General features: G+C 41.9%; 1 protein-coding gene across 10 annotated transcripts in view; it reads left to right on the top strand.

Moving 5' to 3' along the window:
* Nucleotides 1-26,329, top strand: part of LOC125457321 (cilia- and flagella-associated protein 44) — a 199,082-nt gene that overhangs the window by 139,543 nt on the left and 33,210 nt on the right. For all 10 annotated transcript variants that reach the window (XM_059650451.1, XM_059650450.1, XM_059650449.1 and 7 more), the window contains 4 exons: nt 2,120-2,323; nt 15,688-15,883; nt 19,660-19,767; nt 21,361-21,491. In XM_059650451.1, the coding sequence (XP_059506434.1) occupies nt 2,120-2,323; nt 15,688-15,883; nt 19,660-19,767; nt 21,361-21,491 (639 nt within the window). The remainder of the gene's footprint in view (nt 1-2,119; nt 2,324-15,687; nt 15,884-19,659; nt 19,768-21,360; nt 21,492-26,329) is intronic.

Genomic DNA, 26,329 nt, shown 5'->3' with positions numbered 1-26,329 from the left:
TGTATTAAATCGGTAAGACATGACCTTCCCTGTACAAAACCATGTTGTCTATCACTGATAAGCCCATTTTCTTCCAAATGCGAATAGATCCTATCCCTCAGTATCTTCTCCAGCAGCTTCCCTACCACTGACGTCCAGCTCACCGGTCGATAGTTACCTGGATTATCCCTGCAACCCTTCTTAAACAAGGGGACAACATTAGCAATTCTCCAGTCCTCCGGGACCTCACCCCTGTTTAAGGATGCTACAAAGGTATCTGTTAAGGCCCCGGCTATTTCCTCTCTCACTTCCCTCAATAACCTGGGATATATCCCATCCGGACCTGGGGACTTGTCCATCTTAATGCCTTTTAGGATACCCAATACTTCCTCCCTCCTTATGCCGACTTGACCTAGAGTAATCAAACATCTATCCCGAACCTCAACATCCGTCGTGTCCCTCTCCTTGGTGAGTACTGAAGCAAAGTACTAGTTAAGAATGTTCCCCATTTTCTCTGACTCGACACATAACTTTCCTTCTTTGTCCTTAATTGGGCCAATCCTTTCCCTAGTTACCCTCTTGCTCTTTATCTATGATTAAAAGGCTTTGGGATTTTCCTTAACCATGTTTGCTGAAGATATCTCATGTCCCCTTTTAGCCCTCTTAATTCCTTGTTTTTGATTCGCCCTACATTCCCGATATTCTTCCAAAGCTTTGTCTGTCTTCAGTCGCCTAAACCTTATGTATACTTCCTTTTTCCTCTTGGCTAGTCTCACAATTTCACCTGTCATCCATAGTTCCCTAATCTTGCCATTTCTATCCCTTATTTTCACAGGAATTTGTCCCTCCTGCATGCTAATCAACCTCTCTTTAAAAGCCTTCCAAAAATCAAATGTGGATTTACCTTCAAACAGTTTCTCCCAATCTAAATTCCCAGATCCTACCAAATTTTGTTATAGTTTAGAACTTCCCCAGTTTAGAACTCTTCCTTTAGGACCACACTCATCTTTGTCCATGAGTATTATAAAACTTACAGAATTGTGGTCACTATTTCCAAAGTAGTCCCCTACTGTAATTTCAACCACCTGGGTTCAAACCACCTTAGGTTGAGTTTCCAGCCCCTGCATCCTTATTTCCAATAGTAAGGAGGAGCTCATGGATGATAATTTAGAAACCATTTGCCTGGCAAATTCTGGTGAATTCTTCTCACTTCTTGTCCTGCTCATCAGACCTCTCCAAGTTCATCTCTAAGTCCAGCCCTGAACTCTATGATTGCACCCTTAAATCTTTCCAGCCTGTTTAAGCTCATCTCCTGCATGGGCCTCCTCCTTGTTCCTTTGATCCCATTCTTTTTAAACTCTGAGCATACAATCTCCCTTTCACAACTTTGCCTGCGTGTTATCGCAAATGATTCCCCACTTCCAGACATCCACATCTCCCTTTGAAAACTGTCATAGTCACTCACAGTCTCAATATTCCACCCTCCTTTCCTCACTAACTATTTCCCCATCTCCCATCTTCTAGGACCAACGTATCCTGTTCTGAATTGGGTTGGAACTGCAGTGGGACAACAAAGACAATAGTTGCCGAGCAGTACAATCAGACTTGCCACTGTTGCTTCTACATGCTGTGTACCTGTTTCTCCTGAAAGGACAAGAAGGAGACGATGGATCAGACTATACATGTAGAGAGAGATTTAGCTTTATGTGCAAGTGATATTTAACTGGAAAGTTTAATTTTTTTAAAAAAGCCAGTACTGTGTTCAATTTAGATTATTGTACCTCCACTTTTCACTATTTGTATTCATGCTTGCTTCTTGTCAACAATAAAAAAAAGTTCTGTGTCAGAAGGAGGATGTGTCAGGATGGAGTTGAATCTAGGCAGGAATCAAACTGCTCCACTGACAAGGCTAAGCCTGTACTTGCCCAAGAAAATTGAATGCATCAGAAAGAGTCACAGAGACTCTGAGTACAATTAGCAACCAACAACTCCAATCTGAATTAAACTTAATCATTTGAAAATAAGGAAAATTATTTTCTGAAAAGGAAATGAATCTCTAGAGTCTCTGGAATTCATGAATATCAAATGGAAAATTTCCTCGAGCTCACAGGTTTAATCTTCAATAAATTTCTCTCTCCAGATCGATGATTTGATAAAGAACTTTGATGCAGAGGTTCGGGTTGTTTCCCACCAGAAGTGCAAGCTGGACATCTCCATGAAAATGGCTGATCTACGGCAAGTTACACTTTTTGAAGAGGTTCTTTTGTTGAAAGAGTTTGAAAAGAGTGAAGACATTTTGCAGGAACGTGTCAATCAACGCATTACTGAGCGCCTCGAAACACAAGTGAGCAATGAGTTGTTTTTCATTGGTAAATAGGAATCCTGTTGAAAATGATCTGTCGTAATATTTTCATTTTGTGTCAAAACTTCTTTAAACACTTTTTTCATTTTATGTCTACAACTAAAAGGTGGTGAGTGCAATATTTCTATAGAATTTATGCTGCACTCATTTACAGGAATATTTCGTGAATGGAACATTCTGGAAGATAATTATTCATGCCCCACTACCTATGCTAGTTTTCAGAAAGACAGTCTTAGCCACATTTAGTGTCCTTTTCCTGTTTATCCCATTGATATTGTGCTGTGTCTTTCAAAAAAAAACACAATTCATTTCTGAAGAAGGGTCTCGACCTGAAACATCAGCTTTCCTGCTCCTGTGATGCTTCTTGGCCTGCTGTGTTCACACTGTTTTATCTCAGATTCTCCAGCATCGGCAGTTCCTACTATCTCTGTAACAATTTATTCTGTACCATTTTCTTGCCCATTCATACATATCATTATTGTTTCAATTATAAAGAAAGCAGTTACCAGTTGCAGTAAGCATCTTATTTGCGTAAAGAGGTGGAGGGAAGTGAAGGGAGTAAAATTAAGCAGATAATAGAACATAATGTCGATCAGAATTCGTTAGCAATACCTCTCTAAACCTGCCACTAGAAAATTTAAGTTATGTACATATGGATTAGAAGCTGGAGCATTTGGTCTGATGGGCCCACTCCAGCATTCAATAATTTCATGGTTAATATGAATACTTAACATTCCCACTAACCCCAATTATCTTTTACCCACTGGCTTATCAATAATCCACCTTTGCCTTAAAAATGTTCAAATCTTTGAGGAAGTGAGTTCCTAATTACTTCTTCCTTCTGAAAGTAAAAGCTTCTCCATTGAGAGTAAAATAATTCTCCTTATAGCTCTTTTAAAGAGGACAACTCCTTATTTTCAGTCACCCCCTGTTCTATATTCTCCTACAAGAGGAAATATCTTTTTCACATCTACTGTCAGGTCCCTCAGGATCTTATATGTTTCAATCAATAGGGAGTTTGGACATAAATTTAAAAGAAGAACCTCAAAGGTAGTAATCTCAGGATTACTGCTAGTGCCATATACTAGCAAAGGCAAAAATAACAGGATAAAGCAGATGAGCATATGGAGAAATGATGTGAGAGAAAGGGATTCGGAGAGGGTTCTTCAGACATTGGGACCATTTCAAGGGAATGTGGGATTGATACAAAGGTTGCATTCGGACGGGACGAGGACTGATGTCTTCCGGGAAGTTTGCCAGTGGGGAAGCTTTAAACCAGAATGGCAGATAGGGTAGGACCCTGAGCAGGGAGATGGAGACAGAAGAAACAGGATAGAAACAAAAGACAGAAAGTTAAAACGCAGAAGACAGAAAAAAAGGATGAGAAATAAATGGGGCAATACTGCACATTAAAGCGAAGATTGAATCGAGTCCCTACAGATTAGAAATGGACCAAATAACCTCAAGTCTGCACCGACCCTCTGAAGAGCATCCCTTCCAGACCCAGGCCCCATCTCCCCCTCCCATCTCTATAACTCTGCATTTCCATTGACTAATCACCCAGCTTGAACATCACTGGATACTCTGGGGCAATTGAGCATGGCCAGTCCACTTAGCTCACACTTCTTTGGACTGTGGGAGGAAACCAAAGCATCCGGTGGATACCCATGCAAATTCGGGGAGAATGTGCAAACTCCACAGAGAGAGTCACCCAAGGGTGGAATTGACTGCAGGTCCCTGGCTCTGTGAGGCAGCAGTGCTAACCACTGAGACACCGTGCTGCCCAAAGATGGCTAAGAAGTTTCAAAAGACAAGTCTGAAGGCTTTGTTTCTTAATGTATGGAGCATTAAATTTACTAAAAATACTACCCCACCTCTTTTCCATTTCTTTGCCATAATGAAGGATATTGACTTCTAAAGTTATGATGCGGAATCCATATGTGTAGAAACGAGAAGCGCCAGGGCAGCAAATGTTGTTGGGGTTGGCTTTTATTGACTTCTGGGACGTGGGCATCACTGACTGACCAGAATTAGTTGCTCTGCCCGAGCTACCCTTGACAATGTAGTGGTTAGCTGCTTTCTTGAATTGCTGCAGTTGTGTGCTGTATGTAGTCTCACAATACACAGTGTGAGGGAATTCCAGGATTTTGATCCAGTGACAGTGAAGGAACGGTGATATATTTTCGAGTCAAGATGTGAGTGGCTTGGAGGGGAAGTTGCAGGGCATAGTGTTCCTATATATCTGCTCCTCACATCCTTCTTGATGGAAGTTGCTATCTAAAAATAGCAAATTTCTGTAGCACACCTTGCAGGTAGTACACTCTGTCGTCACTGAGCATTGGTGATAAGGAAGGTGGGTGCTTGTGGATGGTATGCCACGCAAGGGGGCTGCTTTGTTCTGGATAGAATCAAACATTTTGAGTGAGAATAACCTTTTATACCTGCCCTCATCCAGGTAAGTGGGGAGTATTCCATGACACTCCTAGAATAATGATCCCAAAACAGTAGTGGAAATATAAGACAAAGTATTGCACAAAATAAAATCAGTTGCATGCAATAAGGGTACAGCTGTAATCATGGATGACTTTAATTTACATGTAGATTGGAGAAACCACATTGGCAATGGTATTGTGGATGAGCATTTCCTGGAAAGCATGCATGATGGCTTTTAGAACATAGAACATAGAACATAGAACAATACAGCGCAGAACAGGCCCTTCGGCCCTTGATGTTGCACCGACCTGTGAACTAATCTAAGCCCCTCCCCCTACACTATCCCATCATCATCCATATGCTTATCCAAGGACTGTTTAAATGCCCCTAATGTGGCTGAGTTAACTACATTGGCAGACAAGGCATTCCACGCCTCACCACTCTCTGAGTAAAGACCCTGCCTCTGACATCTGTCTTAAATCTATCACCCCTCAATTTGTAGCTATGCCCCCTCGTACAAGCTGATGTCATCGTCCTCGGAAAAAGACTCTCACTGTCCACCGTCCCTAATCCTCTGATCATCTTGTATGTCTCAATTAAATCCCCTCTGAGCCTTCTTCTCTCCAATGAGAACAGACCCGAGTCCTTCAGCCTTTCCTCATAAGACCTTCACTCCAGACCAGGCAACATCCTGGTAAATCTCCTCTGTACCTTTTCAAATGCTTTCACATCCTTCCTGTAATGGGGCGACCAGAACTGCATGCAATATTCCAAATGAGGCTGCACTAGCGTTTTGTACAGTTGCAGCATGACATCCGGCTCCGAAACTCAATCCCTCTGCCAATAAAACCTAACACACCGTATGCCTTCTTAACTGCACTATCAACTTGGTTGGCAACTTTCAGGGATCTATGTACATGGACACCAAGATCCCTTTGCATATCCACACTACCAAGAATCTTTCCATTGACCCAGTATTCTGCCTTGCTATTATTCTTCCCAAAGTGAATCATCTCACATTTATCTGCATTGAACTCCATTTGCTACTTTTCAGCCCAATTCTGCAGTTTATCCAAGTCTCCCTGCAACCTGAAACATTTTTCCACATTGTCTACCACTCCACCGACTTTAGTGTCATCTGCAAACTTACTAACCCATCCACCTATGCCTGCGCCCAAGTCATTTATAAAAATGACAAACAGCTGTGATCCCAAAACAGATCCTTGTGGCAAACCACTAGTAACCAGACTCCAGGCAGAATATTTTCCATCAACAACCAGTTGTTGTCTTCTTACAGAAAACCAGCTTCTAATCCAAACTGCTAAATCTCCCTTAATCCCATGCCTCCGCATTTTCTCCAATAGCCTACCATGTGCAACCTTATCAAAGGCTTTACTGAAGTCCATGTACACCACGTCAACTGCCCTACCCTCATCCACATGCTTGGTCACCTTCTCAAAAAACTCAATGAGGTTTGTGAGACACGATCTGCCCTTGACGAATCTATATTGACTATCTCCAATCAAATCGTTGCTTGCTAGATGATTATAAATCCTATCTCTCATAATCTTTTCAAAAACTTATCCTACAACAGACGTAAGGCTCACTGGTCTATAATTACCTGGGTCATCTCTACTGCTCTTCTAGAACAAGGGCACAACATTTGCAATCCTCCAGTCCTCTGGTATTAAACCAGTAGACAATGACGACTCAAAGATCAAGGTCAAAGGCTCCACCATCTCCTCCCTAGCTTCCCAGACAATCCTCAGAAAAATCTCATCTGTCCCAGGAAATTTACCTAATATAAGACCAACATATTGAAGAACCGAGCAGAGAACAAGTTACTGTGCAGTGCAGTGAGCAAGGATGAATAAGAATCTTGTAGTGTCCGGTCCCTTGGGGAAGATTAACCACAATATGCTAGAATTCTTCATTAAGATGGAGACTGAGGTGGTCAAATCCAAAACTAGGATTCCTGTATCTAAATAAAGAGAACAATAAAGATATTTGGCATGAATTGGCTAGGATTGTCTGGGGGAACCATCTCAAGGCATTAACAGTAGATAGGCAATGGTTCATATTTAAAAAACATGTGCATGAATTGTATCAATTATTTGTTCCTTTTGGTGCAAACATAAAAGAAAAGTCTACCATGACTTACAAAAGAAATTTAGGACAGTATTAGTTTCAAAGAGGAGACCATACTAATAAGGCATAGGAATAGAATTAAACCATTCAGTGCATCTAGTCTGCTCCACTATTCAGTTAGGTTATGGTTGACCTGGTTATCTTCAATTTCATTTTCCCGTCTTTTACCCACAGCCCTTGATTCCCTTATTGACATTTTAAAAAAGAATTTGATCTCCAAAAGAACATGCATAATATTGTAGCAGTGGGGTTTGAATCTATGCCTCTGCAGAGTCTCAACATATAAAATTACTAGAAAAAGCAGCAAGCCTGAGGATTAGGCTCATTCTAGAATTCAGGAAAAGAGTTCAAAAAATATTTGATCAAGAAGTAGAAATAGAATGTGAGAATAAAACTGCAGGAAACATAGAAACTGATTGTAAAAGCTGTTGTAAATCAGTGAAAAGAAAAAGATTAGGTCCATCGCAGTCAGGTTCCAAGGAAATTCTAATGGGGAACAATGAAATGGCAGACGGATTTAATGCATGCTTTGGCTCTGTCTTCACAAAAGAGGGCACAAACTGTCTCAAAAATCTTAGGGATCCAAATGTATAGTGAAAGTATGGAATTGAAGGAAATCAGTATTGGTAAGAAAGTAGTGCTGGGGAAATTTTTGGGATTAAAGGCTAATAAATTGGCAGGGCCTGGCAATCTACATTCTAGAGTACTGAAGGACCTGGTCCTGTAAATATTGAATACATTGGTGGTTATCTTCCAAAATTCTGTCCTACTTACTCCAGTTCTTATAGATTGTAAGATGGCAAATGTCACCCGAGTGTTTAAAAATGGAGGGGGCAAAAAAAAAACAGAATTACACACCAATTAGCTGATCATCAGTTGTGAAGGAAATGCTGGTAGGAGATGTGATAGCAGAATATTTGGAAAGCACTGACTGGATTGGACAAAACCAGTATGGGTGTATGAAAAACAAATCATACTTATCAAATCTATTGGAGTTTTATATTGATGTAACTAGTAGAATAGATAAGGGGGAACCAGTGAGTGCTATGTATTTGGATTTTCAGTTGGCTTTCGATATGGTACCTCATAGATTAATTGGCAAAATTAAGGTTCATGGGATGGGGGTAATATAGTGGCATGGATTGAAGTTTGGTTGAGAAATAAGAAAAAAGAGAGTGGAAATATGTGGGTCTTTTTCTGAGTAGCAGGCAGTGACTGGTGGGGTACCACAACCAATGCTCGGGCTGCAGATAATGTTTATAAATGACCTGGAGGAGGGAGCAAAATGCAATATTTCCAATTTTGCTGACAAGACTGGGCAGGATTGTGAGTTGTGATGTTGAAGCGTGGAGACTTCAAGGTGATTTAGACGAGTTGAGTGAGTAAGCAACACTCAGTATATGCAGTACCACTTAGCTAAGTGTGAAGTTATACATTTTGATGCGAAAAGGCAGAATATTATTTGAATAGTGATATATTGGGAAGTGTAGATGTACAAAAGGATCTGGGTGTCCTTGTATACCAGTCAATGAAAGTATATAGACAGGTGCGCAAGCAGTTAGGAAGATAAATGGTATATTGGCCTTCATTGCATGAGGATTTGAGTTTAGAAATTGGGATGCCTTATTCAATTATACAGGGCCTTGGTGAGACTAAACCTGCATGCAGATTTGGATTCCCAACCTAAGAAGGGATACATTTGCTGGAGAGGGAGTGCATTGGAGGTTCCTTAGGTTGGTACCAGGGAATGCTGGTATAGTCATGAACACATCTATAAAGGTTAAAAAATATAACTCAAAATGGTCTTACTTTAATTGGTATTTGAAAAGTATCCATTTAGGGAAAACACAGAACAAAGAGAGAAGAATTTACTGAGGATCAACCATCATATGGCTGGGTGGCCATAACTCAAAGTCCGCCAGCACACATTCCCCTGAGGCAGGCAGCATGCAAACTTGTTGCAGCACGTATCACAAGTTAATTTTGTTTATTTTGATCTTTATAGATGTGTTCATGACTGTATCAGCAGTTTTGTATTATTCAATACTATTAGTTGATTATGGATGCGAATATGACCTTATGGAACCTGGCATTCCTAAATGGTCAGTCCAACACCAATGGGTCCCCTCTCATTCTTCTAAGCTCTAGCGAACACATGCCCTGTTAAACCAATCTCCCCTCATAGGACAGTCCTGCAATCCCTGGCATCGGTCTGATGAACCTCCACAGCACTCCCTCTCCAGCAAGTATATCCTTTCCTGGTTAGGGAGACCAAATCTGTGCACAGAACTCCAGGTTTAGTCTCACCAAGGCCCTGCATAATTGAATAAGCCATTTCTATTTCTCAACTGAAGGCCAATATACCATTTACCTTTCTTATTGTTTGCTGCACCCGTCTGTCTATTTTTATTGGTGTATAAGGACACCTAGATCCCTTTGGGACAGGCAGTAAACAAACTTGCTGCTGGTTTATTTGTGCAAACCAGTGAGCTCCTGGCTGCATGCACATCATGCTGCCTAGCAATATGTGTTTCATTATGAAGATAGTTGGTCCTCATTTATTGTGTAGTTTGGTGCACTATGAGTTTAAGTTATTTACAGATTGGTCAATGAGAAGACAAAATCAAGAATATTCTTCAGGTTTAGACTTCAAAGTAACTCTAGTTATTAATGTGTAATAAACAAACATTGCAATATACTGCATGGTATTGAATCGTGCCATGGGCTCAGTGGTTAGTATTGCTGCCTTGCATTGCCAGGGACCCGGGTTTGATCCCAGCCTCGGCAACTGTGTAGAGTTTGTATGTTCTCCCCATGTCAGCCCATGGATTTCTGCTGGGTGCTCCAGTTTCCTCCCACTATTCAAAGATGTGCAGGCTAGGTGGGTTAGCCATGGGAAATGCAGGGTTACAGGGACAGGGTTGGGGAATGGGTCTCTTCAGAGGGTCAGTGTGGTCTCAATGGGCCAATTGGCCTTCTTCCATGCTGTAGCGATTCTATGGCCTATGACTGTGAAGATGGCAAAGTTCTTCACTCAAAGTGGAATGAACATGTGGAGACCAAGTCACTGAATATGTTGAAGAAAGTTACAAGTTAAATATTAAACCCATCAAGGCAATGGGGAGAGGCTAGAATATGGTAATGAGATAGAGGATCAGACATGATCCTACTGAATGGCAGAGCATGTTCAAAGGGCTGAATGGCCTATTCTTGCTCCTACTTTCAATGTTGTCTGGTACTCTTCTAAACATCAGTGTTCACCCTTTGCTCATAAGACAATGCTTTCAATTCCAGACATTTTTTAATCAGGTAGTAAACATTCTTTGAACTGCTTCCATTATATTTACATCCCTTTTCTCATTTGTGGAATATGGGGATCACTGGCTGGGCCTGTATTCGTTGACCTTCCCCAACTGCCCTTGAGAAAGTGGTGGTGAGCTGCATCCTTGAACTGCTGCAGCCCATGTGCTGTAGATAATCCCACAATGCCTTTCAGGAAGAATTCTAGGATTTTGACCCAGACACATTGAAGGAGTGGTGTAGAGGGAATGTACAGACCTTAGTATCCATTATCCTTGTTTGTGTTAAACAGCCTTTAATATTGCATTTTGTCAAATTCTTCTTAAACTCCACATAGACAACCATAAACATTGGAGCAGAAATTAGGCCATTTGGCCCATTGAATCTGCTCCATCATTTAGTCATGGCCAATGAGTTTCTTGACCACATTCTCCCGCCTTCTCCCTGTAACCTTTGAACTTCAAGACTCTATCTATTTCTGTCTTAAACCTGGCCTTCACAGCCTTTTGTGACAATGAATTCCACAGATTCACATTCTCTGGCTGAAAAAGTTTCTCCTTGTCTCCATTCTAAAGGATCTTCCCTTCATTCTAAGGCTGTGCCCTCCAGTCCTAGTCTCTCCTGCATTTGGAAATATCTTCCCAAAGTCCACTCTCTAAGTTTCAATTAGATCCCTTTCACCCTTCTAAACTCCTTCAAGTATAGACCAGAGTCCTCAAACATTCCTAATATGATAAGCCTTTCATTCCTGGTGTCATTCTCATGAACCTCCTCTGGACCCAAACTGGGGCCAGTACATCCTTCCTGAGAAGTCGGGCCTAAAATTGCTCACAGTATTCTAATCTTGGCCTGACCAGAGTCGTACAAAGCCTCAGAAGTACGTCCCTGCTTTTATATTCTAGACCTCTTGAAATAAATGCCAACATTATATTTGCTTTCCTAACTACCGACTCAACCTGCAAGTTAACTTAAGAGAATCCTGGACTAGGACTCCCAAGTCACTTTGTAGTTCAGATTTCTGAATTTTCTCCCCATTTAGAAAATAGTCTATGCCTCCATTCTTTCTACAAAAGTGCATGACCTCACATTTTTCCACATTATATTCCATCTGCCATTTCTTTGACCACTCTCCCAACCTGTCTAAATCCTTCTGCAGCCTCCCTGCCTCCTCAGTACTACCTATCCTTCCACCTGTCTTTGTGTCATCTGTAAATTTTGCCAGAATGCCCTCAGTTCCTACATCTAGATCATTAACGTATAAAATGAAAACTTGTGGTCCCAACAGTGAACCGTGTAGAATGCCATCCTGAGAAGGACCCTTTTATCCCAGACTCTGTTCTGTCAGACAGCCAATCTTTTATCCACACTAGCACCTTGCCTCCAACATCATGGACTCTTACTTAACTCATCAGCCTCCTGTGCAACACCTTATCAAAAGTCTTCTGGAAGTCCAGGTAGATAACATCCATTGGCTCTCCTTGGTACCTACTTGGTACCTCCTGAAAGAATTCTAACAGATTTGTCAGGCGTGACCTCCTCTTGATGAAACCATGCTGACTTTGCCCTATTTTACCATGCACTTCCAAGTATTCAGAAATCTCATCCTTCACAATAGACTCCAAATTCTTACCAATGATCAAGGTTAGGCTAATCGATATGTAGTTTCCCGACTTTTTGCCTCACTCCCTTCTTAAACAGGGTGTTACATTAGCAATTTTCCAGTCCTCTGGGACCCTCCCTGACTCCAGTGATTCCTGAAAGGACACCACTAATGCGTCTCTTCAGCTATCTCCTTAAGAATTCTGGGGTGTAGTCCATCTGGCCCAGGTAACTTATCCATCTTCAGACCTTTCAGTTTTTCTAGTACCTCCTTCTTGGTGATGGCCACCACACTCAGCTCTACCCACTGATTCTCTTGAATTTTTGGGCTGTTACTTGTGTCTTTCACTGAAGACCTGATGCAAAGTACTTGTGCAGTTCCTCTGCCGTTTCTTTGTTCCGCATTATTACTTCTCCAGTGTCATTTTCCGGAAGCCCATTTTGTCCACTTTTGCTTTTTTTTCGTCCTTTATATATCTAAATAAAACTGTTGCAATTTTTTTTGTATCACTGGCTAGCTTACCCTCATATTTAATCTTCTCTCTCCTTATTTCTTTTTAGTTGTCCTCAGTTGGTTTCCCAATCCACAGGCTTACCACTGCCTTTCACTGCATTGTATGCTTTCTCTTTTGCTTTTATTCTGTCCCTGCTTCCCTTGTCAGCCATGGATGTTGCCTCATCTTCCCTTTAGTATGCTTCTTTTCCCTATGGATGAATTTTTGCGATGTCTCCCAAATTATTCCTGGAAATGCATGCCATTGTTAATCCACTGTCTTTCCTACTAGGTTGCTGTACCAGTAAATTCTGGTCAGTTCCTCCCTCATGCCTCTGTTGTTGCATTTATTAATCTATAGTACTGTTATATCTGATTCCACCTCTCTCTCAAATTGCAAAGTAAATTCAATAATACTATGGTCGCTGCCTCCTAAGAGTTCCTCACCTTAAGCTCCCTTATCAAATCTGTCTTATTACACATCAGTAAATCCAGTATGATAGCAAGAATTGCAGATGCTGGTGTCAGTGATAACGAAGTGTAGAGCTGGAGGAACACAGTAGGCTAGGCAGCATCAGAGGAGCAGGGAAGTTGACAAAGAAGGGTCTCAACCCGAAACTTCAACTTTCTTGCTCCTCTGACGCTGTCTGTCCTGCCTTATTCCTCCAGCTCCACACTTTGTTATTACTAAGTCCAGTATTGCTTGTTCCCTAGTGGGCACCACCTACAAGCCAATCCAAAAAGCCATCTTGTAGACGTTCCACAAATTCCTTTGGTTGCGAACCACTACAAACCTAACTTTCCCAGTCCACCTGCATACTGAAATTCCCTATGATCACTGTAACCTTGCCTTCCTTACATGCCTTTTCTATCTCCTGGTGTATTACATCTACATCCTGCCTACTGTTTGGAGACTTATATATAACTCCCATTATGATTTTGTGTTTACCTCTGCAGTTCCTCAATTCTACCCACACAGATTCTACATCACCTGACCCTACGTTGTTTCTTGTTATCAATTTAGTTACATTTCTTTCTAATAAGGCAATCCCAACCCCTCTGCCCATGTGCCTGTCTTTTTGATAGGATGTTTGACCTTGGATATTTAGCTCCCAGTCCTGATGTCCTTGCAGCCACATCTCCGTGATGCCCGCCACATCATATCTGCCAACATCAAACTGTACCACAAGCTCATTTACCTTATTTTATATACTATGTGCATTCAGATACAATACCTTCAGTCTTGTATTTACCATCCCTCTTCTCATTGTCATCCCTTTATCTGATGTGCTTGAAGTTAGACTCCTAACCCTTCCCAAACACTCTGACCTATTTTGTGTTCTGGAGACTTTAATAACCTTTCCTGAGTTCTCCTTTCTTTTCATTTTTTTCACACTTTTCCATGCAGTTGAGAGATTACGAGAGATTTTGATAGAATAATTAATAGAATTTGTTTCCTGTGAGAGGAGGGTCAATAATCAGAAGATATAAATTTAAGCCATTGACAAAACCGCCAGGGCAAAAGATGAGAAGAATTAGTTTACTATGAGTTTTTACGATCTGGAACAGATTATCTGAAAGGATTCTAACAGTAGCATTTTGAATGCTGAACTCTCAAATGTTGGGCACATGCATGAAAAGAAAAGTTTCCAGGCATATGGAGCAAGTGTGGGATTAATTGATTGCTCTTTTCTGAAACTGGTAGCGTAACAATTTCCCCCCTCATCTGTTTTATTTAGATGTTTTTAATCAACTTGTTCAGTCATCTAATCTGTGTATTTTTTTTTAGAAGTGCTGTTACACACAATTGTAAGTTTTCTTTACCATTACCAAATCACCATTGGTATTTTAACCACTGCTGGTAAATTACTCATGATCTCCTGTTCATTAACTTGTGTACAAAGCCAGTTAAGGATAATGCAAACTATCAAAGTTGAGGGAGTGGGCTAAGTCAAACTGGAATTGGAAAGGGAGTTGGTGTTATTCTTTGTGCTCCACCTATGTGGTTACAACATGGGAAGAATCTTCACCCTCTGAGTTTCAAAGTGCTTAGGAATGAAATGAAGTGAGATACTGCTGTAACTAAGTCCTGCCGCCTTCCTGCCTCCACCAAAAAGTTTAAGCAGATATTCCCATCCTCGTTTCAATTAAGGCCCTAAAGTGGGCAATTAATGACCATGAAAGGAAAAGTCATTTTGGTATCCACCCAATTAGATACCCCCATTAACTTATATATTTCACTTAAGTTGGGTGTTGTGGCCTGCACTGCTGGTAGTGGGGAAGAGGAAATCCCATCTGGTGCAGCAGGATCTCTCATTCTCTGGCCAAAAAATGGGTAACCATTTCTATCTGCCTGCCATGTCCAAATGTTAGGAACTGTGCAGGGCAGCTCTGGATTCACAGTGCTTTGCCATGTACAAAATGAGATTTTAAAGCTGGCATGGCCACAAGGGATGCTGGTGAATTCTGTGATATCTGTTGAGTGTTGAATTGTTCTGGGATTGGCTCATGGTGAGGTAAAGCCAGAATTGGACATGACAGATACCATAGGTGGATTGGTAATAATGAGGCGAGTTTGGTAAGATAGGGTCAGAAAACATACTGGGCCTTGTAGGGGAAATCCTTCCTAAAACCTCAATGCAACTTTGACCTCAAAGGAACCATTAGAATACTCAAAACGTGTGGGCTATGATAGCTCAGTTTTTGAGTTGAGATTGACAGATTTCAGATTACCAATGGTGTAAAGGGTTATGGGGATAGTGTGAGTGAAAGGCATTGAAATCTTCAATCAGCATTGGTCAAATTAAGTGGCAGAGCAGGCTGGATGGACTTAATGGTCTCCTCTTGTTTCTATGTTCCTATGTCTTCTATGTTCAGGTTTAAGACATTTGTTTCAGAATGAATGATATCGCTTTCAAACTTAATGTACAATCATATAACATTATGGTCACTACTTCTCAAAAGATCATTTTCAGTAAAGTTATTTATTAGCCCTTCCTCATTTCATAAATTTAATATAGCCCAATCTTCATTGGGTTCACAATGTACTACTCTAGAAACCAATCTCATACACATTCCTGAGAATTCATTTTCAACAGCATTGTGTTGCTTATGTTTATACTGTGCCTAATATCACCACTGCTGTTTGCTGGCTTATAAACTTTCCCAGAAATGTTTGCTGCCCCTTGCTGTTTCTTAGCTTCACCCAAACACTTTAAGCATGCAGATGTGAGAAGCTGCCAATGAATATAGGCTGTGTTTAAGTTGAATGTTGTTTATGGTCATTTTTGTATCAAACTTAATCATTTTTACCCTTAAAAATCAGATTTTTGCTCTATTACTCTGACGGAAAGTGCTATATTCTCTGTTACAGATTAAATCAGAGGAATGTTTGCAGCAGTTAGAGGCCAAGAAACGTGACTTAGCCAAACTGCAAGAGAAGGAGAAAGCCCTTCATACCACCTTCCTGATATCCCTGGGTGAAAACAACAAACATGCTGATTTTCTGACCAAAGTCTTCAAGAAGAAAATCAAACGTAAAAAAAAGAATGAAGCAAAAGTTACATCAGGTCTGTGCACAGAATGAGACCTGGAAACCTGATAAATTCGTTAACATGTTCTTTCCCTTCAACGCTTTTAAGAAATATTTCCTTAAATCTGAGTTTTAATTTGGATTACAGATAAGTGGAAGACTGAAAACTTACACAACTGGAAATAGATGGTTTCTGCTTTATGATTATCACAGCAAAATGCTAACTACTTATGAATTTTTTATAATTTTATAATTTCTTAGGAAGTGGGTGACAGTTATTCAACTCTTCATTTTTGAACATCCTTAGTTATCGTGAAGTGTTGCAGCATGTGTGATGATAGTACTCACAAAACTGAATCAATAAAATAATACAAGATATAATGAAAGATTGACACTAATATTCAAGTCCCAATGATTTCACATTGTATTATATAGGATTTATGGCACAGAAATAGACCATATGGTCTGAACAATCCATACTGGCATTTATGCTCCATTAGACCTTCTTTCTGCATTTACACATCAGAGTCCATCATCATGATCTCTGTTCTTTTATTTGCCCTTCTATATATTTCTCTAGTTCTCAATTAAATGTTTCTTTACTATGCTGTTAAACCATTCCCTGGGGTAGCAGGTTCCATATTCTCACCACCCTACGGGTAGAGAGGTTTTTGAATTCCCTGTTGGATTTCTAAGTGTCTTCATGGTGTTTAGTTATCCTCTTACCCTACAGAGGCAACAATTTCCCTGTATCCGTTCCATCAAAATCATTCATTATTTTGAAGAGCTCTATTAAGTTGACAAGCAGTCATCTTTTTTGAGAGAATAGACGCCCAGCCTGCCAATTTCTTCCTGATATGATAGTCACGCACTTCTGGTATCATCATTTAAATCTCTGCTGTACTGTCTCCTGGGAGTCCTTGTCTTCTGTGCAATAAAGTAACCAGAACTGACCATAGCACTCTAAATGTGGTCTAAGTAAGGTTCATTGCTGTCATATTTCCATCAATATGCCTGTATCATATTATGGTCACTATTACCTGGATGTTCCTTTTTTTAATTCCTTCTATCTGCTCTGATCCATTCTCCTTTACTAGGTCCAATAGTCTTTTTGCACATTTTACATACTAGATTATAAAGGAATCCTGTACATATGATCAGATCTCCATTCCTTTATCCCATTTAATTATCTCTTCTGACAAATGAAGACTACAGAAGATAGGAGCAGAAGGGGATCATTCAGCTCATCACATCTCTGCCATTCAGTGATATCATAGTGGTGCTCATAATCCTCAGCTCCATTTTCCTACCTTTCCCCATTCCCCTTGGTTCCTTTACTGATTAAGAATCTATCTATCTCAACCTTGAATATTCTTTATGACCCCGCCTTGACAGCCCTGTGTAGTAAAGAGTTCCAGAGATTCAGTACTCTCTGAGAGAAGAAATTCCTCCTCGTCTCTGTCTTAAACAGGTGACCCTTATGCACTCTGGTCCAGACTTTCCAACAAGGGGAATATCCACCTTGTCCAGTGCCCGAAAAATCATATATATTTTTCAATAGGGTCATCTTTCATTCTTAAACTCCAACATGTACACATCCAACCAACTCCACCTGTCCTCAACCGTCCTTCCGTACCTGGTATCAATTGAGTGAACCTTCTTTGGACTTTGTCAATGTCAGTATACCTTTCCCTAAATAAGGAAGTCAAAACTATTCATAGTATTCCAGTTGTGGTCTGACAAGTGCCTTGTATAGTTGAAGCAAGATTTCTCTGTTTTTATACTGCATTCCCTCTGAAATAAAGGCCAACATTCCATTTACCTTTCCTATTACTTGCTGAACTTGTATGCTAGCTTTTTGCGATGATATAAGCATAGGCATTTTCAATTCTCTCTATACCACAGTCTTTCTCCATTTAAATAATATTCAGATCCTCTATTCTTCTGCCAAAATATATAACGTCAGATTTCCTCACATTATATTCCATCTGCCAAGTTTTTGCCCACTCATTTAACATGTCTCTATCTTTGTGCCATCCTCACTAATTGCCTCCCCATTTATTTTTGTGTCATCTGCAAACTTGGCAATAATATATTCACTTTCCTCATCCATGCCAATAACGTATATTGTAAATTGTCATATGTTGGCTGTCTTGAAAATGCCTAATGTGTGATGCCTTATCAAACATCTTCTGAAAATCTAAATATTACATCCACTACTTTATCTATTCTACATATTACCTCCTCAAAGAACTCTAATAAGTCTGTCAGGTATAATTTTCCCTTCATGAAGCCATGCTGACTCTGCTTGACCATATTGTGTCCTTCAAAGATTAGATCCTTTATTATAGACGCTAATGTTTTTCTTATGACAGACATTGAACTAACTGCCCTATAGTTCTCAGGAAGGATCACCAGACCCAAATCATCAACTCCAATTTTTTCTTCACAGAAATTGCCAAACCTGCTAAGCTTTTTCAGCATCTTCTGTTTTTGTACCCTATAGTTCTTTTTTTTTGTCTTCTTCCCTCTTTAAATAAAGGTGTTACATTAGCAGTTTCCCAATCCTCTTGGACATTTCCAGAATCTAAAAATTGCTACCAGTGCATCCACTGTAGCTACATCCTTCAATAATGTAGGATGCATCCCATCAAGTCCAGGGGATTATCATTTTCACTCCCATTAGTTTCCCTAGCCTTTCTTCCCTAGTTATTGAATTTACTTCCTCCTCTCTTTTCACCCCTTAATTATTTAGTAATTTTGGAATGCTGTTCATGTCTTCTACTGTGAAGACTAATGCAAAGCATTTGTTCAACTCCTCTACCATTTCCTGGTTCCCCATTATTGCTTCCCCAGCCTTATTCTGTAAGGGGCACACGATAAAACCGGGCGTGGTCTGGGTGGAAGAACTGTTATTTTTCTATTTTTCTAATTTATTGCTGGAATTTAAAATTTATTTTATTTTCCTATTTTTTCCGCCGTAAGCATTTATACTTAACAACTGTACTTGGGTACCTTGGTACCTAAGATACCGCTGAAAGTGGCGACTTGTGAACTTTTCACTACTGTTGTGAGTACATATGACAATAAAGCTAATTCTAATTCCAGTTCTATTTCTAATGTTACGTTCACTATTGCCTCTTCTCTTTCTTTTTATAAATATTGAAAGAAATTTTTGCTATCTGTCTTGATATTACTTGCAAATTTACCCTCAAAGCTTATCTTCTCCCTCTTTTTTAGTGATCTTCCGTTGGTTTTTTAAAATCTTTCCCAATTTCATGATTTAACACTAATCTTTACTATGTTGTATGTTTTAATCTTAACTTTCCTGGTTAACCATGGTTGGCTTATCCCCTTCTTAGAAACCTACTTCCCACTGAAATATGTTTCTGCTGTGAGTCAAAGTATTTTCTTAAACCTCTGTCATTGTTGCTCAACTGTTCTTGCTGCTAAACTCCATTCCCAGTCCACTGCCTTCAGTTCTTTTTAAGTTAGTCTTGTTTAACACAAGAGTAGGTGAAATATCCCACAATTATTATTCCATGTTTGTTGCAGAATTTGTTAATTTGCGTATTTCTTCCCTGGCATCCAACTCTGTGTTGACGGTATTGCCGAAACATCGCTACCCTTTTTGGTCTTGGTGGTACAGCACAGAGAGACTAAGTATTCTCAGATTCAATATGGCTTGTAGATTTTTTTTTACACTGACTGCACACTGGGTTGTCATTTGTCTCACTTATTAACATATTGATAGTTATGGTAGTAATTGCGAAGGTACTATTAATTTAGTGTGATGTGACTTTTCATTGACAGAGTCAGATGAAGAGAGTGATGAAGAATCAGATGACGAATTTGGCTACAGTGATGAGGATGAATCAGATTCTGATGATGGTGGGGTGGACGACTCTGCTTGTCCAGAGAGTAAGAAATATATTACTGTCTCTAAAATATCACTGACAAAATCTGTAAAAATATTTTGTTTAAATAATTGGAAATAAGAAAGAATTTTTATTTATATATCATCTTATTTTATTCACAGGATGTCTCTTTAAAAAAGCATAATAATTTTATAGAATGTGATAATTTTTTTGAAATAATTTTAGAGAGTCTTCAGAAGAGTCCCGGCCTGAAACGTCAGCTTTCCTGCTCCTCCAATGCTGCCTGGCCTGCTGTGTTCCTCCAGCTCCACACTGTTACCTCTGACTCCAGCATCAGCAGTTCTTACTTTCTCTGATGATAATTTTATATCTTTTTTTCTTCTCTCATACAGTCATTCCTTTCACTCTGATACCAGCCACTTCCGTCCTGTTTACTTCCATTTCTGACAATAATACAACTTAAACCAGATGCCACAGCAATCTATAGCCATTTGCTTTGCTCCCACTTCCACATGACCACTTGCCCACCTTTACATACACGCTGTCACAGTTCCAAAGAGTGCACATAATATGAATTTCACTGCAATTAATCTTTAGATATATGTCTTTTTCCTTTTCTTAATTTGGCTTAAAAATAAAGAGCTGGTTGAAAATCTCTTGGAACCTGCTCAACTTTTTCCTTCTGTACAGTTGATCGAATACTAATATCTGAGAAATTAAGCACAATTTACATGCTCAGATTCCGCAGTCCAGATTCACATGAAAAACCAGTAAAAATCCAAGCAGTGGATTTCAAATTGAAAGACAATTCAATGGATAAATATAAACTAACTTCTACAAAATGTACTGCTTGATGCTGTCGAGACTGAAAATAAGAGGGGAATTGTCAAATGGTATCGAACACACAAGTAAATGGAGTGAGAGGCTTTGGAATGGGCCGATGTGTACAAGACTATAAACTTTAAAAAAACAGAAAGCAGGCATTGAATGAAAGGATGAAGAATCGATGTTGTAGATATTTTCACAATTAACTGATTAGGCCACAGATAGCGCTCTATGTATATTTCTGGATTTCCCTTTGTAGAAAGAGGAAAACTATGAAGTGATTTAAAGGCTTCTAAAAGAATACAGGGTTTTGATAGGATGAATAAGGGAAGACTATTTGCTCCAGTTCAAAGTCAGTGGTGGGAGGTCATCAATCTGAAAATACTGCTTAGAGAATGAGGAGTATGAACAAAAAAAAACCACACTTACACTGAGAAATAATAGAACATGGAATACTTTAATATAATGTGGTTTAAGCAAAGTTCAGGACATCTTTTGAGGGAAATGAGTCACAGACATTCTGAGAAATTCAGGCAGTTGGATTAGTTTTGGATTGATACAACAGTATGATGAGAGAGTGAGACTGGGATTAGTTTGCGATTGATTCAAGTTTTTGGGAAGAGAGTGTAGTTTTGGGAGTAGTTTGTGATTGATACAGGTCTATAGAGAGAGAGTGGAATTAGTTTGGGATTGATACAGGCTATGGGGAGAGAGTGGGGCTACTTTGAGACAATAAGCTATTATTGTGCCATCTTCATAAATTTGGTTTATTAAAAAAGCAATCTTGTCAGATCTTGCCTTGCTTACACAGCTTGTGACCCAGCATTATTTGAAAACACCCTTCAACTTCGAGAAAAACGACTGGATATTGAGGAAGCCTTGGCTGAAGAGAAAAAAACAGTGGAATTAATAAAGAAAGAATATGACATGATTGCTAAAAAGGTTTGTGGTTTCTGTTTCTGCATTTTTTAACAAAATGTCTATACTTAGAGTAACTTTTCTCACAGCAGGTATTTAAAGCTATTTCCATAAAACAGTCAGATTAGACTCAAAATGTTAATTGTTTTTGTCCACAGATGCTGCAGCACTTTGTTTTTAAATTTTGCTATTGCTATGTACAGCTTATGTGGTTAAACTGCAGTGGAATAAAGTGTGATGTTAGGAAAATATTATTGGTGATAAATTTTTCTTTCGGATATAATCATTTGTGGGGTTATATGGACGATTTACTCCACTGTTTATGGCTACCTGCCTGAAAGTCCATTGCCAACATGTCTGTTTTGACCTGCATCATTTAGTACATCTTGTTGATCATATTTGAGGCTGCCACTGTACCTCATTGCTGGTTAGTAGATTGCATGCCAGTCAAGTGAGCTGTTTTGTCCAAGTGCTGTTGAGCTCTTTAGCATGTTAGTTGCACTCATTGCAGCAAGTCACACACCTGATTTGTGCATTGTAGATGAACAGGTTTTGGGCGGATCAAAAAGTGAGTTACTTGCCACAAAATTCCCAGATTCCAGCATGCTATTGTAACTACAATATTTATATGGCTGGCCCATATTGAGTTTCTAGTTAATAGTTGCCCCAGGATGTTGCTGGTTTCTGATTCAGAGATGATGATGCCATTGAATGTCAAGGGAAGATGGCTGGATTGTCTGTTGTTGAAGACCGGGACTTGTAAATGGCTTTTGATAAAGTGCCACATAATAAACTTTCTGGAAAAAAAAGAAGCTCATAGATTAAAAAGGGACAGTGGAACATGGATATGGACTGGCTGACTGATGGGAAGTAGTGCATAACAATGAATGGTTCTCCAAGTGGTTGTTTCCCACTGTTCTTCTTGAGAAATGTACAGTTGACCTAGATTTAGGTACACAGGAATGAATTTAAGGAATTTACAAATAACGTAAAACTTGGAGTATTTTCAACTGTGAGGAAGATAGTAATTGTCTTCAAAAGTACATGGTCAAGTTGGTGGAATGGGTGAGCCTGTGGCAGATGAAATTTAATGGAAAGGAGCATGAAGTGATTCATTTTATTTGGAATAATGGAGAGAGACAATACAAAATAAAGATGAAAATTCTAAAGGATGTCAGGAGTAGAGAGCCCTGGATAATAAAATGTGAGGCTGGATGAACACAGCAGGCCAAGCAGCATCTCAGGAGCACAAAAGCTGACGTTTCGGGCCTAGACCCTTCATCAGAGATGGGGATGGGGTGAGGGTTCTGGAATAAATAGGGAGAGATGGGGAGGCGGACCGAAGATGGAGAGAAAAGAAGATAGGTGGAGAGAGTATAGGTGGGGAGGTAGGGAGGGGATAGGTCAGTCCAGGGAAGACGGACAGGTCAAGGAGGTGGGATGAGGTTAGTAGGTAGATGGGGGTGCGGCTTGGGGTGGGAGGAAGCGATGGGTGAGAGGAAGAACCGGTTAGGGAGGCAGAGACAGGTTGGACTGGTTTTGGGATGCAGTGGGTGGGGGGGCAAGAGCTGGGCTGGTTGTGTGGTGCAGTGGGGGGAGGGCACGAACTGGGCTGGTTTAGGGATGCAGTAGGGGAAGGGGAGATTTTGAAACTGGTGAAGTCCACATTGATACCATTAGGCTGCAGGGTTCCCAGGCGGAATATGAGTTGCTGTTCCTGCAACCGTCGGGTGGCATCATTGTGGCAGTGCAGGAGGCCCATGATGGACATGTCATCTAGAGAATGGGAGGGGGAGTGGAAATGGTTTGCGACTGGGAGGTGCAGTTGTTTGTTGCGAACTGAGTGGAGGTGTTCTGCAAAGCGGTCCCCAAGCCTCCGCTTGGTTTCCCCAATGTAGAGGAAGCCGCACCGGGTACAGTGGATGCAGTATACCACATTGGTAGATGTGCAGGTGAACCTCTGCTTAATGTGGAATGTCATCTTGGGGCCTGGGATAGGGGTGAGGGAGGAGGTATGGGGGCAAGTGTAGCATTTCCTGCAGTTGCAGGGGAAGGTGCCGGATGTGGTAGGGTTGGAGGGCAGTGTGGAGCGAACAAGGGAGTCACAGAGAGAGTGGTCTCTGCGGAAAGCAGACAGGGGTGGGGATGGAATAATGTCTTGGGTGGTGGGGTCGGATTGTAAATGGCGGAAGTGTCGGAGGATGATGCGTTGTATCCAGAGGTTGTTAGGGTGGTGTGTGAGAACAAGGGGGATCCTCTTAGGGCGGTTGTGGCGGGGGCGGGGCGTGAGGGATGTGTTGCGGGAAATACGGGAGACGCGGTCAAGGGCGTTCTCGATCACTGTGGGGGGAAAGTTGCGGTCCTTAAAGAACTTGGACATCTGGGATGTGCGGGAGTGGAATGAATTATCGTGGGAGCAGATACGGCGGAGGCGGAGGAATTGGGAATAGGGGATGGAATTTTTGCAGGAGGGTGGGTGGGAGGAGGTGTATTCTAGGTAGCGGTGGGAGTCGTTGGGCTTGAAATGGACATCAGTTACAAGCTGGTTGCCTGAGATGGAGACTGAGAGGTCCAGGAAGGTGAGGGATGTGCTGGAGATGGCCCAGGTGAACTGAAGGTTGGGGTGGAAGGTGTTGGTGAAGTAGATGAACTGTTCGAGCTCCTCTGGGGAGCAAGAGGCGGCGCCGATATAGTCATCAATGTACCGGAGGAAGAAGTGGGGTTTGGGGCCTGTGTAGGTGCGGAAGAGGGACTGTTCCACGTAGCCTACAAAGAGGCAGGCATAGCTGGGGCCCATGCGGGTGCCCATGGCCACCCCCTTAGTCTGTAGGAATTGGGAGGAGTCAAAAGAGAAGTTGTTGATTGTGAGGACGAGATCAGCTAGGCGGATGAGAGTGTCGGTGGAGGGGGACTGGTCGGGCCTGCGGGATAGGCCTCTCCGCTTCTTCCTATCCCGCAGGCCTGACCAGTCCCCCTCCACCGACACTCTCATCCGCCTAGCTGAACTCGTCCTCACAATCAACAACTTCTCTTTTGACTCCTCCCACTTCCTACAGACTAAGGGGGTGGGCATGGGCACCTGCATGGGCCCCAGCTATGCCTGCCTCTTTGTAGGTTACATGGAACAGTCCCTCTTCCGCACCTACACAGGCCCCAAACCCCACTTCTTCCTCCGGTACATTGATGACTATATCGGCACCGCCTCTTGCTCCCCAGAGGAGCTCGAACAGTTCATCTACTTCACCAACACCTTCCACCCCAACCTTCAGTTCACCTGGGCCATCTCCAGCACATCCCTCACCTTCCTGGACCTCTCAGTCTCCATCTCAGGCAACCAGCTTGTAACTGATGTCCATTTCAAGCCCACCGTCTCCCACAGCTACCTAGAATACACCTCCTCCCACCCACCCTCCTGCAAAAATTCCATCCCCTATTCCCAATTCCTCCGCCTCTGCCGCATCTGCTCCCACGATAAGACATTCCACTTCCGCACATCCCAGATGTCCAAGTTCTTTAAGGACCGCAACTTTCCCCCCACAGTTATCGAGAACGCCCTTGACCGCGTCTCCCGTATTTCCCGCAACACATCCCTCACACCCCGCCCCCGCCACAACCGCCCAAAGAGGATCCCCCTCGTTCTCACACACCACCCTACCAACCTCCGGATACAACGCATCATCCTCCGACACTTCCGCCATTTACAATCCGACCCCACCACCCAAGACATTTTTCCATCCCCACCCCTGTCTGCTTTCCGCAGAGACCACTCTCTCCGTGACTCCCTTGTTCGCTCCACACTGCCCTCCAACCCCACCACACCCGGCACCTTCCCCTGAAACCGCAGGAAATGCTACACTTGCCCCCATACCTCCTCCCTCACCCCTATCCCAGGCCCCAAGATGACATTCCACATTAAGCAGAGGTTCACCTGCACATCTGCCAATGTGGTATACTGCATCCACTGTACCCGGTGCGGCTTCCTCTACATTGGGGAAACCAAGCGGAGGCTTGGGGACCGCTTTGCAGAACACCTCCGCTCAGTTCGCAACAAACAACTGCACCTCCCAGTTGCAAACCATTTCCACTCCCCCTCCCATTCTCTAGATGACATGTCCATCATGGGCCTCCTGCACTGCCACAATGATGCCACCCGAAGGTTGCAGGAACAGCAACTCATATTCCGCCTGGGAACCCTGCAGCCATATGGTATCAATGTGGACTTCACCAGTTTCAAAATCACCCCTTCTCCTACTGCATCCCTAAACCAGCCCAGTTCGTCCCCTCCCCCCACTGCACCACACAACCAGCCCAGTTCGTCCCCTCCCCCCACTGCACCACACAACCAGCCCAGCTCTTGCCCCCCACCCACTGCATCCCAAAACCAGTCCAACCTGTCTCTGCCTCCCTAACCGGTTCTTCCTCTCACCCATCGCTTCCTCCCACCCCAAGCCGCACCCCCAGCTACCTACTAACCTCATCCCACCTCCTTGACCTGTCTGTCTTCCCTGGACTGACCTATCCCCTCCCTACCTCCCCACCTATACTCTCTCCACCTATCTTCTTTACTCTCCATCTTCGGTCCGCCTCCCCCTCTGTCCCTATTTATTCCAGTTCCCTCTCCCCATCCCCCTCTCTGATGAAGGGTCTAGGCCCGAAACATCAGCTTTTGTGCTCCTGAGATGCTGCTTGGCCTGCTGTGTTCATCCAGCCTCACATTTTATTATCTTGGAATTCTCCAGCATCTGCAGTTCCCATTATCTCTGAGAGCCCTGGATGTGATTTTCTTTTTCTATTCATTTGTGGGATGTGGGTGTTGCTGGCTGCTCAGCATTTCTAGCCCATTCCTAGTTGTCCTTGAGAAG

Source organism: Stegostoma tigrinum, chromosome 12 (assembly GCF_030684315.1).
Source record: "Stegostoma tigrinum isolate sSteTig4 chromosome 12, sSteTig4.hap1, whole genome shotgun sequence".
Lineage (NCBI taxonomy): Eukaryota > Metazoa > Chordata > Chondrichthyes > Orectolobiformes > Stegostomatidae > Stegostoma > Stegostoma tigrinum.
The sequence above is the reverse complement of the archived record's forward strand: the minus strand, read 5'-3'. Positions and strand labels throughout refer to the sequence as shown.